Source organism: Penicillium digitatum, chromosome 2, assembly GCF_016767815.1.
Source record: "Penicillium digitatum chromosome 2, complete sequence".
NCBI classification, from domain to species: Eukaryota; Fungi; Ascomycota; class Eurotiomycetes; order Eurotiales; family Aspergillaceae; genus Penicillium; species Penicillium digitatum.
In genome coordinates this window covers 2,655,188-2,670,437 of record NC_089385.1, presented here as the reverse complement: position 1 = coordinate 2,670,437, position 15,250 = coordinate 2,655,188, and the positions used below count along the sequence as shown (strand labels likewise).

At 48.6% G+C, this 15,250-nt stretch overlaps 6 protein-coding genes across 6 annotated transcripts; 3 read left to right on the top strand and 3 right to left on the bottom strand.

The window, feature by feature from the left end:
* Positions 1-661: 661 nt before the first annotated feature.
* Pdw03_6983 (Ysc84 actin-binding domain) lies at positions 662-1,901 on the top strand (the record flags this gene model as incomplete). The annotated part of the gene is made up of 4 exons (XM_066101514.1): positions 662-704; positions 766-863; positions 920-928; positions 1,005-1,901. The coding sequence occupies 4 exons, from the start codon at positions 662-664 to the stop codon at positions 1,899-1,901; spliced, it is 1,047 nt and encodes a 348-aa protein (XP_065956597.1).
* A 909-nt stretch (positions 1,902-2,810) lies between these two features.
* On the bottom strand, positions 2,811-7,133 carry Pdw03_6982 (DNA damage repair protein (Rad9), putative; the record flags this gene model as incomplete). The annotated part of the gene is made up of 3 exons (XM_066101513.1): positions 2,811-2,830; positions 2,894-7,016; positions 7,074-7,133. 3 exons carry the CDS (start codon positions 7,131-7,133, stop codon positions 2,811-2,813), a joined length of 4,203 nt encoding a protein of 1,400 aa, XP_065956596.1.
* Positions 7,134-7,577: 444 nt separating this feature from the next.
* On the bottom strand, positions 7,578-9,023 carry Pdw03_6981 (TRNA-splicing endonuclease subunit Sen2, putative; the record flags this gene model as incomplete). Its single annotated transcript, XM_014678869.2, has 1 exon — positions 7,578-9,023. One exon carries the CDS (start codon positions 9,021-9,023, stop codon positions 7,578-7,580), a length of 1,446 nt encoding a protein of 481 aa, XP_014534355.2.
* A 449-nt stretch (positions 9,024-9,472) lies between these two features.
* Pdw03_6980 (H/ACA ribonucleoprotein complex, subunit Nop10) lies at positions 9,473-10,144 on the top strand (the record flags this gene model as incomplete). The annotated part of the gene is made up of 7 exons (XM_014678870.2): positions 9,473-9,491; positions 9,542-9,563; positions 9,628-9,640; positions 9,719-9,763; positions 9,870-9,937; positions 10,002-10,054; positions 10,125-10,144. 7 exons carry the CDS (start codon positions 9,473-9,475, stop codon positions 10,142-10,144), a joined length of 240 nt encoding a protein of 79 aa, XP_014534356.2.
* A 388-nt stretch (positions 10,145-10,532) lies between these two features.
* On the bottom strand, positions 10,533-11,843 carry Pdw03_6979 (Proteasome maturation ans ribosome synthesis protein Nop10, putative; the record flags this gene model as incomplete). The annotated part of the gene is made up of 2 exons (XM_066101512.1): positions 10,533-11,048; positions 11,103-11,843. 2 exons carry the CDS (start codon positions 11,841-11,843, stop codon positions 10,533-10,535), a joined length of 1,257 nt encoding a protein of 418 aa, XP_065956595.1.
* A 1,548-nt stretch (positions 11,844-13,391) lies between these two features.
* Positions 13,392-15,028, top strand: Pdw03_6978 (Aminoglycoside phosphotransferase; the record flags this gene model as incomplete). The annotated part of the gene is made up of 2 exons (XM_014678872.2): positions 13,392-13,835; positions 13,886-15,028. 2 exons carry the CDS (start codon positions 13,392-13,394, stop codon positions 15,026-15,028), a joined length of 1,587 nt encoding a protein of 528 aa, XP_014534358.2.
* Positions 15,029-15,250: the final 222 nt, after the last annotated feature.

Genomic DNA, 15,250 nt, shown 5'->3' with positions numbered 1-15,250 from the left:
TGAAAGTCCGTTCGGCTTGATCAAGACGTTACATTTTATGTGAGGAAATCACAACAAAAACAATCCCTCCGAGAATGTTGGATCCTCACTTCAGCTACCTGCTTTCGACGCGTGATACTCAGCTGCACCATGCGTAAATAATCCCCCAACGGTCTACGAGAATGACTTTTTTTGTAGCCCAAGCCAATTAAGGTGTTATGCTGAGATTCAAGATTCTGATACAAATGGACCACATTTGCAAAGTGAGATGAGATATCTCACTACACACACTCCATGACACGAGGCCCCAAGCACTTTACTTGGCAATCTCATTCATCTGAACGTAAGGAAATAAGCATCTTGCTAGCTATAGGAGAATTGTGAAGCTAGAATTGAGGTATAGGAATACTTGAAACCGTCAAATCTGACACTGCTCCAATCGCGACGTATGCTCACGCTATGAAATGTCCGTGCGAAATAACCTCAACCCCTGATTAGTGATGCGATTCGGTGAGAACAACCGCTTGAATTTTCGTAGACCCCCGGGAGTGGCTTATCATCTTCTCCCATTCACATTTGTCAAGCCTGTTCAACATATTGAGGGGGGGGGGGGCCCATCGAGGTCTGCTAGACGTAGATATCTCGTTAAAAGGAGCACAAAGCAGAAGTAAATACACATGCCATGAAGAACCCGTTGCACAACCCGCTGCCTGCCTCACTATCTAGTATTATCCCCCGTGCCACTGCCACTCACCTGGCTGATTCCAAACTGACCATGTTCCACAGGCGAGTGCAAAAAAGCCGCTGCGATTATCGAATCCTTCATCAACCCGAGCCTCAAAATCGATGGGCAAATTCCACGTAAGATATTCGCGGGGGCCAAGGTAAGAGACTTCCTACTGGAATGCAGATCAACCGGGCATGACTTACTCTAGGCTAGGGAATCGCCGTATTCACAGAGCTCAAACTTGGATTCCTAGGTTCGATTCGCTTTGGTTCGGGGCTGATCATCGCGCGTCTCCCAGATGGCGGCTGGTCCGCCCCGTCAGCCATTGGCAATGGGCGGCGTCGGGGCCGGTGGTCAATTAGGCGCAGAATTGACAGATTTCATATTTGTCCTGAGAACCGATTCCGCAGTGAAGACATTCATGCAGTCGGGGAATTTGACTCTTGGCGGGAATCTATCCATGGCGGTCGGGCCCATCGGTCGGAGTGCCGAGGCGGGGGGAGTAGTGGGCATCAAGGGCGCAACTGGGGTATTCGCCTACTCCAAGACCCGTGGATTGCACAGCGGAGCTACCATTGAAGGTGGTGTTCTAGCAGAGCGGGCAGATGCAAACAAAAAGCTCTATGGGCGGAAGATTCGGGCAAAGGAGCTGCTGAGCGGATTGATTCCACCACCGCCTGAAGCGAGGGTCCTTCTTGAGGTTTTGAATGGGGACTTCTTCCGTATCGAAGGAGCTGTAGAACCAGCCTCGGAGGACCCCGAGCAATTGCGCCAGCAAAATACTGACACTGCTGTGCAAGATCCCAATGAGCAGTCACCGGGAATTGTGGCGGTTGCTGCTAATCCGTTAGCAGTTGTCGAGCCAAGTACAGAGCAAACACTCCGAACTGCGCCAACTACTGAGTTGGGTATCGAGGAAGTAACTGGAGACGCTGTCTCATCCGACAACACTACCGACGATACACATACGTCAAACTTACTAAAGCCTATATCTCTACTACTGAGCATGTTTCGCCCGTGGAGCAGAGCACAAAATCAGTACCGGAAGGCATTGAACCGGCAGCTGGAGACACGCACATCTCTCGTGAGCCTGATGTTCCGTCTGACAGCAAAGAGACCACTCCCAGTATGGCTCAATGAGGAAGCAAAGTTCTGTTCGAATTACGTTGTATTGACCTTCTTCAAGAGTAGATAGATGTCCAGAATAAGATGCCAAACTACGGCGCATAGACCAGAGTACCTCACTGATGATCGAAGGGATCTTCCGCACTCGCTTTACCATTCCAATTCCGAAGATTCTGTCCAGAGTCCGGTGGTTTGATCATTTCTCATGAGGCTGACAGACAGTTAGGGTAGCCTGGTCCTTGTTCAGCGCAGTATTGACGATGTAGTTCTTCAAAAATGCCCAAGGTAGACCCACTGACTGGGAGAGAGTAGAGAGATATGAGTGTCGGAGGTGAAGAGATATGATGACCGAGATGTGATATCAGGCAGATAGAAATAAACAGCAGAAAAGAGAAGAGGAGAGTGAGGCTCTTATGGCGCAAGATCACTTTCTCCAACTGGCATGATAGGCCTACAAGACCTATGACGGTCTCTCTTCTTACTGTCAGGTTTGCAGTTTCCGGGCAGCACGCGGTTTTGGTTGGAGGTCTCACTGGTGTTGACTAGGATAATCCTAGATATTTTCCCCACTCAGTTCACCGATCTCAGATTTGAAATGTGTGCGATGCTGGATTGCTTGCGAAACATTTCCCTAACCACCTGTCTACCTGGGAATCTATTGCTCTGGCTCATCATCCTTGCTTTAAATTATAGCCGACAAAGGAGGCTATTCTGCAAGTTGTTGCAACCGTTTCCCCAAGGGGTTGAATTTTGTGATTGAAAGACAAAGAATCGACTACAACATAGGCTCCATGCAAGGTAGAATAGTCCGCATGGTTCTAAAATTCCCTTGCCCTGCACGGTGTCTGATATCTATGCATCAGCATGACACCACAAGTCATCCTCGGGCCAGGTGGTCAAGCTAGCTTATAGAGTGTGTAGTCTGATCCATTAAAGAGATATGATAAATTAGATTGGTATCAGGAAATAGCACAAGAAATCACTCCTCGAACAATCGACCTAAAATCAAGCTTTGACAAACAAATTCATTACCGACAACCCTCGCAGTACATCTCAGCTCACATGGGGGTGTAGGAGTGGACAATGCAATCGACTTCCTACGCTTCTTCCCATGGAATAAGTGAAGTCTCTGCGTCTTCGGTTTGGGCATCAACATCGACTTTGCTGCGGCTTGATCTGCGTCGTCGACGTAAATCCAGTCCCAGTTACTTGACAGACCAGCATCAGAATGCGATTCAATCAATGCCCTGGCGGTGCCGAGATCAGGAACCCGCTCAACCCGGGAAGCTCCCAGGGCGTAAGTCAGAAAGATGTAGGCTTTCCTCTTTTCCTCAACCTTTCCACGGCCCATAATAAGGAGCACTGATTGCCCTGCGAGCAGCTTTGTTCGTGCAGAGATGGTGTCGGCGAGACGGGCCGTGGATGGAGGGTTGGGAGCCATGACTCTGGATTTCGTCGCTCCGTTGAGGTACATTGAGTCACCAGCTGGGAGGAGGTAGATCTCCCAATCGAGGACCCGACCTTGGGCGATACAGTCCTCTACCCATCGCCCGGCCAGGCATGGGAGATTCAATGCCAGAGCTTGCATGTATTTTTCTCGCCGAGAATGGGTATCGGCAATTAAACAAGCAAAGCCAACGTCATCAGCAAGAGCAGTGAGACGAAGACCCTTGTTACTGAGGTCTGCGTTTTTCGCTTCACCCTTGGTAGGAGTATCAACAGGAACAATTGACGAAGGCTCGAACAGCTCAGTAAATCCATCATGCAATACAGTGCCGCCATTCTCGATGATCAACCTAGTCACACGATTCTTAGATGCCTCGTCCTCCTTGTAAGAAACGGCAAAAACCATCCCAGCGAAGATCCCGCTGCCTTGTTGAATGCTGCGGGACAAGCGAGAACTGGGCGAAGCAGGCGCAGATGACCTTTCGGATGGGGTATGGACCATGCTCTCTTCTAGAATAGGCGCCGGGCGATATGTGAACATCCGATCTTTGAGTTGGTTCCACAGGATAGTGTCAAGATAGACACGAGCGATAGGCACTTTAATCACATTCTCGCTATTGCCCATCCTTCCATTTGGCAGGCTTTTGCGTTGCTTGGGACCGACTATGACAGTGGTATGACCATAAATGTCGGTTATAGGATAGAGACCATCGTCGGCGGCTTTAGCAAGCTCTTCTCTGGTGAGCTTGTCATCGAATCCGCGGACGATATGGGTGACTCTGGGAACATGATCCATTTCGATTTTGACAGAGTCTCCGACACGAAGCTCAAATCTCTTAACGGCACCCTTTGGCACTTCGACAGGAAGACTATCCTCGAATTTCACAGAGTATTTAACCTGTGATACGCCCAGTGGTGTTCCAAAGCATGTCGCTGGATAATATGCCCGTTTCTGCCCCATCCAGACAGAAAGGACCTGACTTGGAGCAACCACAGAGTTGTCCGATAAATTGTGAGATGGTAGAGGCGTGGTAGGGGAGTCATCAACACTGTTCACCTCTGGCTCAATGATATCATCCGAGGCAATAGTTGTTGAAACCTCAGTGAGTTGTGATGATGGAGGTGGTGGTCGACTATGAACGACAACCTTTGGCGAGGGTGCTGATCTCGCAGTAAGCCCGGAGCTCTTCTCTGGAACGTGCTTCTTTTGTGTAGGCATCGAAGTAGCTGCCTTGCCCATTCTTGATCTCCTGCGGAACGGCTGTTCAGGTGAACCCTCGATTTCCCAAACATTCTCGGCGGCTCGTTGCGGGAGCTTGGATTGCCTTCGCACGGCTTTTTCGGGGAGTTGCACCAAAGGCACATCATCCGAATCCGCAAGATTAGGAGTTGATCGTTCGTGTGTTGCTCGAATGGGTGCAACGGATTTTGGTGGCTGTATACGAGGGGTGAGAGGTATGATAGGGTCGGAGGCAATATAACTCGAGCCATCATTGCCGCGCCGCTTCTTCTTCGGTCGAGTCGGCGATCCATCAATCAAGGCTCTGAACTCTTGATCCTCAGTGGTAAAGATCCCAATTCCCAAATCAAATCCCCCTGCACCAGCCTGCGGCGAAAGATCTGCCGCAATTTCAGTCAAAGCCCTGCGTTGGCCTCCACCCGGACTGGACAACAGTTTTTTCAAAGGCGAAGAGAGTGCCCTTGTCCCAGCTGGGCGGAAATGGTTCTTTCGAATACTGGGGAGTTCTTTGAACATAGGTGGAAGATCGTCGTCTTCGTTGTTCAGCCCATCTCCAATGGACCCAGCCTCGGAATTGCATTGGGAGTGACTAGGACTTGTTTCTGGGATACTCGTCAATCGAGCCAGATCACCGATGTGCTTAAGACGCTGATTCATAGGTGTCTCAGCCACGCGGGATGGCATTGATGATGAGGTGCCTGCAGTTCCCGCGTCCACTCTTGAAAGCGACGAATTTAAATGTCGCTGCTCCAAGGGGTTACTGGAGTGCGTTGGAACGTTCTCGTTAAGGGATGCTTTCTGAACGGTTTGACTTGCAGGTTGATTTGACACGGAGCCATTTCTCTGGGAATTGCTATTCGAATGCCTGGATTGTGGTCGCGAACAGGGAGAGGATGATTGAAGACGGTGTCGTGTGGAAGAATTCACATGAGAGCGCGAAGGCGACCGAAGAAACATGCTCCCAGTGTTGTCGGCTTCTATGCGTTTTGGTGATGATTGAGGTGATGGTTGAGAGTCTTTTACCATGGCCTGGGAAGAATGCAGGACACCGTTCGGCTGACCACCATTGTGAGAGCCGAAGGAGCCTCCATGAGCTATCCCATTCCCCAGCTCTTCATCTACTCTCACGCGGGATGGAGAGGGAATTGGCTCAAACCCAAGTACCTGAGATAATCGGTCGTGGGCACTTGCAGCAGCATCTAGAAGAGGACCGTCGAAGTTTTCTTTGTCTTCTTCGGCTGAAGACTGGGGAAGTTCTTGTGACCGGGGTACTTGCATATCGTCTTCTTGTTCGGTTTCATCATCGCTGGCAATGGCATCTATCATTTCAGGTTGTCGTTCAACTAGCTGCTCAAGAGAAGTCTGTGGTCTGGCCGAGAGATTGGATGTAGATCTGGCAGGCGCACTCAGGCCAGCGAATTGAGCCGCAGCTTCTTCCTCAATTTCTCGCTGCCGTCGTGCACGTTCTATGAAACTCGACTCCTTAAAAAATTCTTTGTCACTCTGATCCGACTGGAAATTGTCGGCCGACCGAGTCAACCTCTCCCCCAAAGTCCTGTCGCGCTTTGTCTGCGATTCCTTCATTGATATATAATTCATATTCGGCTCGGATGATTCCCTCATGAACTGAACCGGGAAGCCCATCAACGGCGATGAGATACCATTAACAACACGAGCGGGCTGGATCGGGACATTGGGCGACGGACGATCCGACACAAGATCCGTCTGTAAGCCGTGGACAATTGGAGACGACGGGACCTGGGTAGCCCCGAAAACTTGGCTCAGGCCAAGAAGACCACCACTTGACTCTATGACACTGGCCAGGGGATTCCGCGAGATGCTCGGTGTTTCTGTTGTTCCATTATTTGTCTCGTTATTTTTCACCACTGTCCCAGGCGTTTCTGCTAGGAAACGTTGCGATTCGGGGAAGAGATCGGGTGCATATGTCATTGGAGAAGACTCGTTCGGATCGGAGACGCTCTCATCTTCATTGTCATCGTCATCTTGGGAGAGATTCGTTGTATGCGCGGCGTCGAATTCGGAAAGCAGGTCGATATGGCCGCTATCGCCCTCATGTAATGTCCTCAGTGTCGCTCCATCGGCTCCTGATTGAGAGTAACTTTGATGCATGGATTCCCCATTTTGTCTGATAATGCTATCATATACTGACTGCGAGACGACCTGAGTATCCCCAGGAGCAGCCTCTGCGGAGCTCATGTTGCCGAATTGCGATCCTAGTACCATACCCACTTCATTGCCACTCTTTTTGGACATCATTGAGCAAGATTCATGCTGCCGAGCTCGACACGGAGTGGGTTGGTGTTGGCGCACAAGGCTCGCGGGGTTTGATGGTGTGTTCGGAGGTAGGTATTCGCCGGTGCACACTTCGTCACCAGTGGAAGCACCGTTGACTTTGTGGTATGTGCAAAAAAGAGTGTGATTCGATTTGTTGACAGTTTTTGCAGGTCTCAAAAGGTACAGCTGAGATGGATCGTCCTCCTGAAATGTCCGGGTCAGTCCACTAAGGGCGAGAGACGCTGCAGGGTCGTTACATACTAGCCCCAACGCGTCGCGTTGCAACTTTGCAAGGTCGATGCTATCGTCCTGGGTTTCCATTTTTCGACCATATAGTCACTCAAGTGTAGTACGTCTTGACAGTAACAGTAGTGTTTGTATTATTCACTTCAACACAGTCTCATACTTCATGTGCCTTGCGCCGGGACATCAAGTCAGCGTCAGAACGCGAAACGCGTTTGTCACGTGCCCTGGAGCAATATTACCTCTTACGGACTAGCGCCACGAACGCACATTGAAACACTCGACAGCGGTCTACGGCATGGGTGCGGCCTTGTGGACATTCTGATTATTTACAAATCTATAACCGTTTCCTACTTGATTTGGAAGAAAGCTGGGCAATGAGACAATGTGATATCATAGATCACTATGCAAAGATAATACTTGTGCATAGTTATACAAGATTATGTAACTTGATTACAGAGAGGGTATCTGAAGCCCTCAACATTCCCCTCCTTGAGGGGACCCAAGAACAAACCAAGACAATCAATCACGAGTGCGGTTTGGAGTCCATCTCTTAATGAGGAACTCGCGCACCTTATATTGGCCGAACAGAGCGCCAATGTCATCGATTGAAGCAGCTGGCGGAGGCACTTCGACATAGCAAACGACCAAGCTCTTCAACACCTGGGCCTGCACACGGCTGACGCAGTGCATCCACCACCAACTCCTCGCCTGCTTTTCTGCAGTGTAGTTTTTCCGCTCTTGCGTCTCGGACCAATAAGAGTGGGAATATGAAGGAATGATGATGACTGCGAACTCGGCGTGGGAGAATACTGGTCCGCGATTGTAAAGCAGATAATCGGTTCCGAATTTGATACCGGAGCGTACAACCCACCCAAGGGACCGGAAGTGGTGATAGACGGCGTAGGAGGTCATGAAGGGATCATCTGGTTGGAGGGACGCAGAGCCGTCACGGGCAGGTTGGAAGGAGTGATGGCAGAACTTTTGGAGGAGCGCAGAGATGGTGGTTGGCGATGTTGTCTGGGCCTCCCCTGGTTTCAACGGTGAATCGTAGATTTGCAATGCTCCAAGCGAGTAGGCAAGGAAGAAGGCCTCCTCGTTTGAGAGTTGGAGATGCTCCTGATTTGGGAAGTCATCTGAATCGAGGTTGTCGACGACAGCATCAGGCAATTTTGAGGACGAGGGTGAAGTGGACTGGCATTCGTTCTTTTGGACGACTGATGAAAAACGCACGGATTTGCTGTTAGACGAGGTCTCAGACTGGATTTGTTCGGCGAGAACCGCATTTTGTGCAGCCATTTCGCGCGCCTGCTTTGCTTCCAGCGCACGAGCTTCTCTTGCCTTCTTCAAAGAGAATTTCTCCGTTGTAATCGCTGTGACATTAGTCGTGTCGTCTGTGGTCGTTGATTGGGCATTTTCGTCAAGAGGCTCAGAAGCAACAGATTCCCTAGCAGCCGCCTCGGCTTTAAGTGTTTCTTCAATAGCCAGCTTCTCCATCCGGGCACGCTCTAACTTCAGCTCACGACGTTCAGTACGTCGTAGTCTTGTTATCTCCTCGCTGGTCTTCTCATTATGTAACCCTCTTCGTTTCTTCTCTCGTGCTAGCCAGCTGGGTTCACTTCGACTGAGACTACCCTTGCCGAAGAATCCCATCTGCCACAAGGCATTAATGGATCTCTCGTCCGTAACATGGATCGATGAGGTCGCTTTGTCAAAGTAGGCATAATAGACTTCTTGGCGGGGCGGGGAGATGAGAAATGTGAGGTACGAGAGAGCAACACTTATAAGAGAAAGAGGGTTATGAGGAATTACAGGAGGAATGTGATGTACATTGACCGGAAGAGGAAACTGGTGAATCTGTCTGAAGTTTGGCCTAGGTGGTCGAGGAGCACGAGGCGGACGTGCAGGTGGTACAGGTTCTGACTTGATAGCCACAGGCTTGTCCATGCTGGTTACTGGACTGGTCATCCTGGAAACCGCTACTGGAAGACGAAGATATTCAAAGTCCTAAACACAAACTTCAAGGTTAGTGAATTGTGCTGAAACATGCAAGTGAATCAATCGTCGTGGTAATGTCTTCTCAGATACCGTTGTAGTCAATTCAGCGAATCATTGACAGGCAACTAGAAATCAAAGTGCCGCCTGCCTGAGCTAAATAAATGGTGTCATCACCGAAGGTGAAGATTGGGCTGAAGGGAAGAGGGTAGAAGTGGTGAGGATTATCTTACCTAGAAGTCTCTTGTTGATATGAACAACCTGAATCAAGCGTCAATTAGTAAATACACCATGGCTCTGCACATTAACAGAGCTCCAAGAGTCATTCAAAAGAATTTTTTCTCTTCTTTGCTCAGGTGCGAGAGAAAAAGGAAATTTTGCGGTCGAAACCTTTATTAAAAAGAACCGCGTGACTAAGCAGCATGGTCCGAGCTCTACCTCGTCGAGAAAAAAAATTCCTCCACTTATCGCCGACGCAAGTGTTAACACAGGACAATTCATCAATACCGCCAAGTAAGTTTGTAATTCGTGTTCGGAATGGTCTTTGTTGCTCACGTGCTAATATCACTTTTTCCAGAATGCATCTTATGGTATGTCTCATTGCGAAATCGAAGCGAACGAGTCTTCAGCTCCGTTCGGCGATCAGTCGCTAATTTTTTGACGAACAGTACACCCTCGACGCCGCCGGCAAGCGTGTTTACACCTTGAAGAAGGTACGGAAATTTTTGCTCTGGGGAGACTGCCGCTTATCAGCGGACAAGTGGCTCCCAGGATGCCATTTTCAACCATACCAACAACACTAACTTTGGGCAATCACAGGTATTGAACGGCGAGGTTACCAAGTCTGCTCACCCCGCTCGCTTCTCTCCCGATGACAAGTACTCTCGGTAAGTAGAAATTTCCCTGTACGTGGTGCACAATGGAAGCACTAGAAACTGACTTCTTTCCCAGTCACCGTGTTACCCTGAAGAAGCGTTACAACCTTCTCCTCACCCAGCAGGCCGGTACGTCGTATATCTCCTCCCAGAATTCTGCTTTCCTAGAAGTATTATAAACTGACGTTTTGCTATTCAGAGGCCCCTGTTAAGGCTTAAATGGATCGACACTGGGAAAGATGAATTACCGGGTGGCATAGCCCATGTTTTGGCGAATGGTGTTTTTCTTGCGGTCAACGGATGGCTGAGATGTCCATACTTGTTTTTCTATCCTTGGATAATCTATTCGGGGCTTCACCTAGACATTCTACAGAATACGATACCTGATCTAGGCAATCAACAAGGATTTTGTTAAAATGTTCATAAAGAGCCCTATGAATTGGCTTTTTTCTATGTTCAATCGTAAATCACAAGACAAGACATGGTCATTCCTCATAAAAAGGCCGACAACCACCATGACAGCGGCGTTGACCAAGTGAATTTTTTTTCCATGCCCCCAAAACTCCAGCCCATGTAATCAAGATGCAAAGTCATCCACGCCGCACATTTAGCGCTTCTTCGAGTTGACGTTGCGGCCAGCACCGACCTTAGTACGACCGCCAGCCCTATTGCGCTCGCCGGTCAAGATACCAGGCAGGTAGTCCTCGTCCATGAGATCACGCTCACGACGCTGCCGCCGCGCTTCTTCCTCATTGGCGCGGACATACTCCTTCTGATCTTCGGCAAGAACGAGCTCGGTGCCCCATCCTCGCTGGCCACCGCCGCCCTTCCATTTGCCGTTGGCGCTACCTGCGATCGGTTTGGGGACGCTGTATACATTGCCGCGCTTGTTCCACTGCATGTTCTTCTTCAGGTGCATTGTGAAAGCGCCGTTTGCAGTGGTCGTGCATGAGACACGAGTGAGAGTATCCTTGCCACAGCGAGGGCAGAACTGCTTGTTCATCTCCTTTGTGGTCAAGAAGCAGGCATGGCAGCGCTTGATGAAGGTTCTAAGATGTTGAATCTTCTGGAGGGTGGTGGTAGACAGAAGATTGAGGTTCATTTGCAGCAGAACATTTTGACACTGTACAGGATGAGTGAGTGGACGATAGAAAGATGTTATGGGGGGGGTACTTACGGCGAAATCCGTGGTCATCGTCGCAACCTGCATTGTCTTGGGCGCAGCAGTAAGAGTCGCTGTCCCCGACTCATCCTCAGCGAGACGCTTTTTGTAGTTTGAGGGTGTGATCCATTCTCCGTCATCAGAATCAGCAGCATCATCCGCATCCACATCTTCATCCTTCTCTTCTTCATCAGCAACCGCAACATCAACCTCGGCGATTTCGTCAGCATCGTTGGCTGCAGCAGTTTCTTTCTCCGTAGGAGACTCCTTCTGGACGTCTGTCACTGTGGTCTCTTTCACGCCCTCCGTAATGGCTTCCACCTCCGCGTCCTCGGGCTTGGCCTCCTCGGATTCCTCCTTAACAGGCGGCTTTCCATTGATTCTCTTCTGGCCAGGCACGCTTCTTAGCCGCCAATCTCCTTCATTCTTTTCGCACTCAATTTCGTAGGCAAGCGCGAGGACCTCAATATCGGTTCTACTCAGGACAGAACGGTCACCGGTTTTGCGAGCGAATTCGCTGATAATATTGAAGCTCTTGGGTGTAGGGGATCGCTGCTTTAAGAAAGGCAGGTAAAGGGTCTCAACGCGTGCGCGGGCATCGGGGTCGCGGATCTCGCTCACCACGGAGGGGGTGGTGATAATTTCGTCGCACTGGGCAAGGAGGGTTGAAAGCGGCGGGGTATTCTTGAGAATCGGGCCAGCGTCCAGCACGATTGTGTGGACAGGCTTCGTGGATGCGGCAGTAGTTTCAGCCATTTTGTCCTATTTGTTATGACTATTCCCACTCATCGACTATGAGAAAAGACGAGATCGTTGTCGACTTGAAAGGATTGGCCAAATTGAAATTTCTCTGTGAAGTGGCCTGTGCGTTCTTATCGGTCTATCTTATCGCATATCCAAATCTACTGGTATTTTTTTTAACGAGCAGTTTCATTTTGTACATGGAATTGGATATCAGAAAGCTTTGATTGTACAATTTTTCCTAAAATCTTGGTCTTCTGATTGCTATGCTGAATAAAGTTGTTTGAATTGAAGACAGGTTGGTCAAAATGGAGGGGATGAAGTCGATATGGTCAAACGTTTGTCGAATACTGTGGAACGAAAAATGGAGCATTTTTTTGCTAGACCCTACGTTGCAAGATGTGGTTAGAAACAGGATATTGAACCCCGGAGAGCTACGACCACGAAAGAAAAAACCCGAAGATGTACATTAAATTAGTCGCCGTTGTCGAAACTCATACAATACATGGTGGAAAACAGGGTGGAATTCCCGGAAAAATGAAAATCCACGGACCGCTATAATGGCGCAGTCTATGTTGTATACAAATTGTAGATTTTATTTAGTTAACCATGCCCACACAGGTTGGAAAAAGATTGGAATTTGTCATTTTAGGTAGTTGGAGAGGTTAGAGCATTTTAGGACGATCTACTGGTCGTCCTAGGCCTCGCCAAAACTCGCCCACCGCCCAAACCCGCCCGCGAAAACCCAGCCCATGGGCCGGGTTGGGTCTTAGTCAGCAAACCCGTGGGTGGGTTGTCATCCGGGAAACCCAACCCAAGACCCCAATGGGTACCCGCGATTACCCAAAAAAGCATAAAAGCTGACTGATCATTTTACACTAAGTTATGCAGTAATTTTCGACTATCTAATTGTTTCGATGGCGTAACTGATAGTTTCTAGCTGAGAATATTTGGAAAGGAACATGAAGAACACGACTTTGGGAGGACACTGAGAGGGTCCAAATCACTGATTTTAAATAATCGAACTAACGATAATTTTTGGAGCTCACTCGAAAGATTCTCAATTGATGAATTTACATAAAATGATCAATGTGGCCTGTAATCCCTTCAGATGTGTAAAGCACGGCGATGGGGGCAGTGATCTACTTGTAGAGAATATATATATCCAGATCGATGGCGCTCATTGTTTCAGTGTAACATCCACCCAAAAGCGTGACAGAAATAAATGACCAAAATTACATCAGATGACTAATCAGATTTATCTATGATTTATGCATGTTTTTGGGTATTTTGGGCAACCCGTGGGTACCCGCCAAGAACCCATGGGCGGGCTCATCAAGGCCAAAACCCGCGGTGGGTTGCCCATGGGCGGGTAACGTAATTGAAAACCCAACCCAAACCCGCGTTTGGCGAGGTCTAGGTCGTCCTATATATACATTGTTTAAACCATAGATTTCTGTCACCTACAACATAAAGAAGCCGGAGAAATAATAATCCATGTACCTTGGCACCTGGCCAGACAAGACGGTCCCTGAAAATGTAGGGAATCTGCTAGACCACGATATGGCAAGGAAACGACATCTTCTTCGACGAGAAGTCACATACGAAGATGTGAAAGATGAAGAGTTCAACATTCTCCACCAGCTTGAATTTCATGGTCAACAGCTTCAGTTTTTCACTCACCTCTGGGACAAACGCGACTGGATGAAAACCGTCGTTGCCCACCATCTCAACTTGGCATCACCATCTGCATGCGAAGTTTCAGGAGTCAAAGATTGGCTCTATGGTAGCTTCAATGTTTGTGTGCCGATCACTATCAACTATCAGCATAAGGCCCGGGTTCTTCTTCGATTCCCTCTTCCGTATCGTGTGGGCGAGGCCTTCAATCCTGGTAATGGTGATGAGAAAATACGGTGTGAAGCAGCAACCTATGCCTGGCTTCAAGAAAACTGCTCGGACATACCAATACCCCAGCTTTATGGCTTTTCTTTGTCGTCTGGCGAAGTGGTAGGTAGGAAATACAACATAGTCTCCACAAAATTGCTAACCTTATCAAGTTCACCTTTGCAGGCTGTATGCCATTGTTCTCTCGTTTTTACTTCCACATGCGTCGCCGCCTTTTATTGTGGCTAGGAAGACCTATTCCATCAAACTACACCCGCCATCAGTACCGAAACGCTATCTCCATTGATGGGCTGGCTGGTATCAGTACTGGTTACATTCTGGTTGAATTCGTCGATAAAACAAAAGGTCAAATGCTCTCAAATACGTGGAGCAATGGACGACATGACCCTATTCTACAGACAAACCTATTCCGTGATCTCTCTCGGATTTTTCTTAGTCTTTTCCGATCTCCGCTACCTAGAATCGGCTCGCTATCGATCGATAACTACGGCTATTTGCATGTTTCCAATCGGCCTCTTTCAGTTGAAATACAGCAGCTGGAGAACGAGGGAATATGCACTGACATGTCACGTGAATATACATACTCGACAGTTGACTCATATCTGACGGATTTGTTGGGGGTTCATGACAACCGATTTCGTTTTCAACCAAACGCTGTTAATAACCTCGGAGACTGTGCATACCAGCTCTCCGTACTATCTGCCATGCGAACGGTTTCCCAATCGATCTTTAGCCGGACTTTCCGAAGAGGTCCATTTGTTCTCTGCTTCACAGACCTCCATCAAAGCAACATCTTTGTTAGTGACCAGTGGCAGATAAAATGCCTTGTGGATCTTGAGTGGGCTTGCTCTCGACCAATCGAGATGGTCATACCTCCCTACTGGCTCACGGACAAAGGCGTAGATGAGATTATCCCAGAAGAATATGACGCTATCCGCCGAATTTTTATGGAGACATTGGTTAACGAGGAAGAAAAGCCAGTCTGCGATAATTTGATCAAGCATGATCATGAATCTACAGCGTTGCGTCTTTCAGAGATTATGAACAAAACATGGGACTCGGGAGCTTTCTGGTATACAATTGGGATCTCAAGCCCCTCGGGGTTGTTCAATATCTTTAATCACCATATCAAGCCTTTATTTTGTGCCAAGGATTACGATGAAGACTTTGGTGTGGTCATGCCTTTCTTCTTTGATAAGAATGTTGGAGCTATCGCAGCTCGCAAGCTTGCAGATAAAGAAAAATATGACGAAGACCTTCAGCGTGCCTTTAATTACCATGCCAAGGAAGAATGAACAAACGCCTATTTCTGAGCAGAACTATGTTGCTCGCCATTGCCGGCTTCTTTCGAAAAAAACTTGCTGGACTGCAGCACCCAAAGCCCCCAAAATTCTTTCTTTTTGATTATCGTCCCTTTTCTTCCGTGCAGCTGCTCCCGAGGAGCTGAGCTGTGTAAATTCTCGGAGGGTTCCTCCAATTTCATGTTCTACCGTCTCTTTGGTTTCGGGTTTCGATGA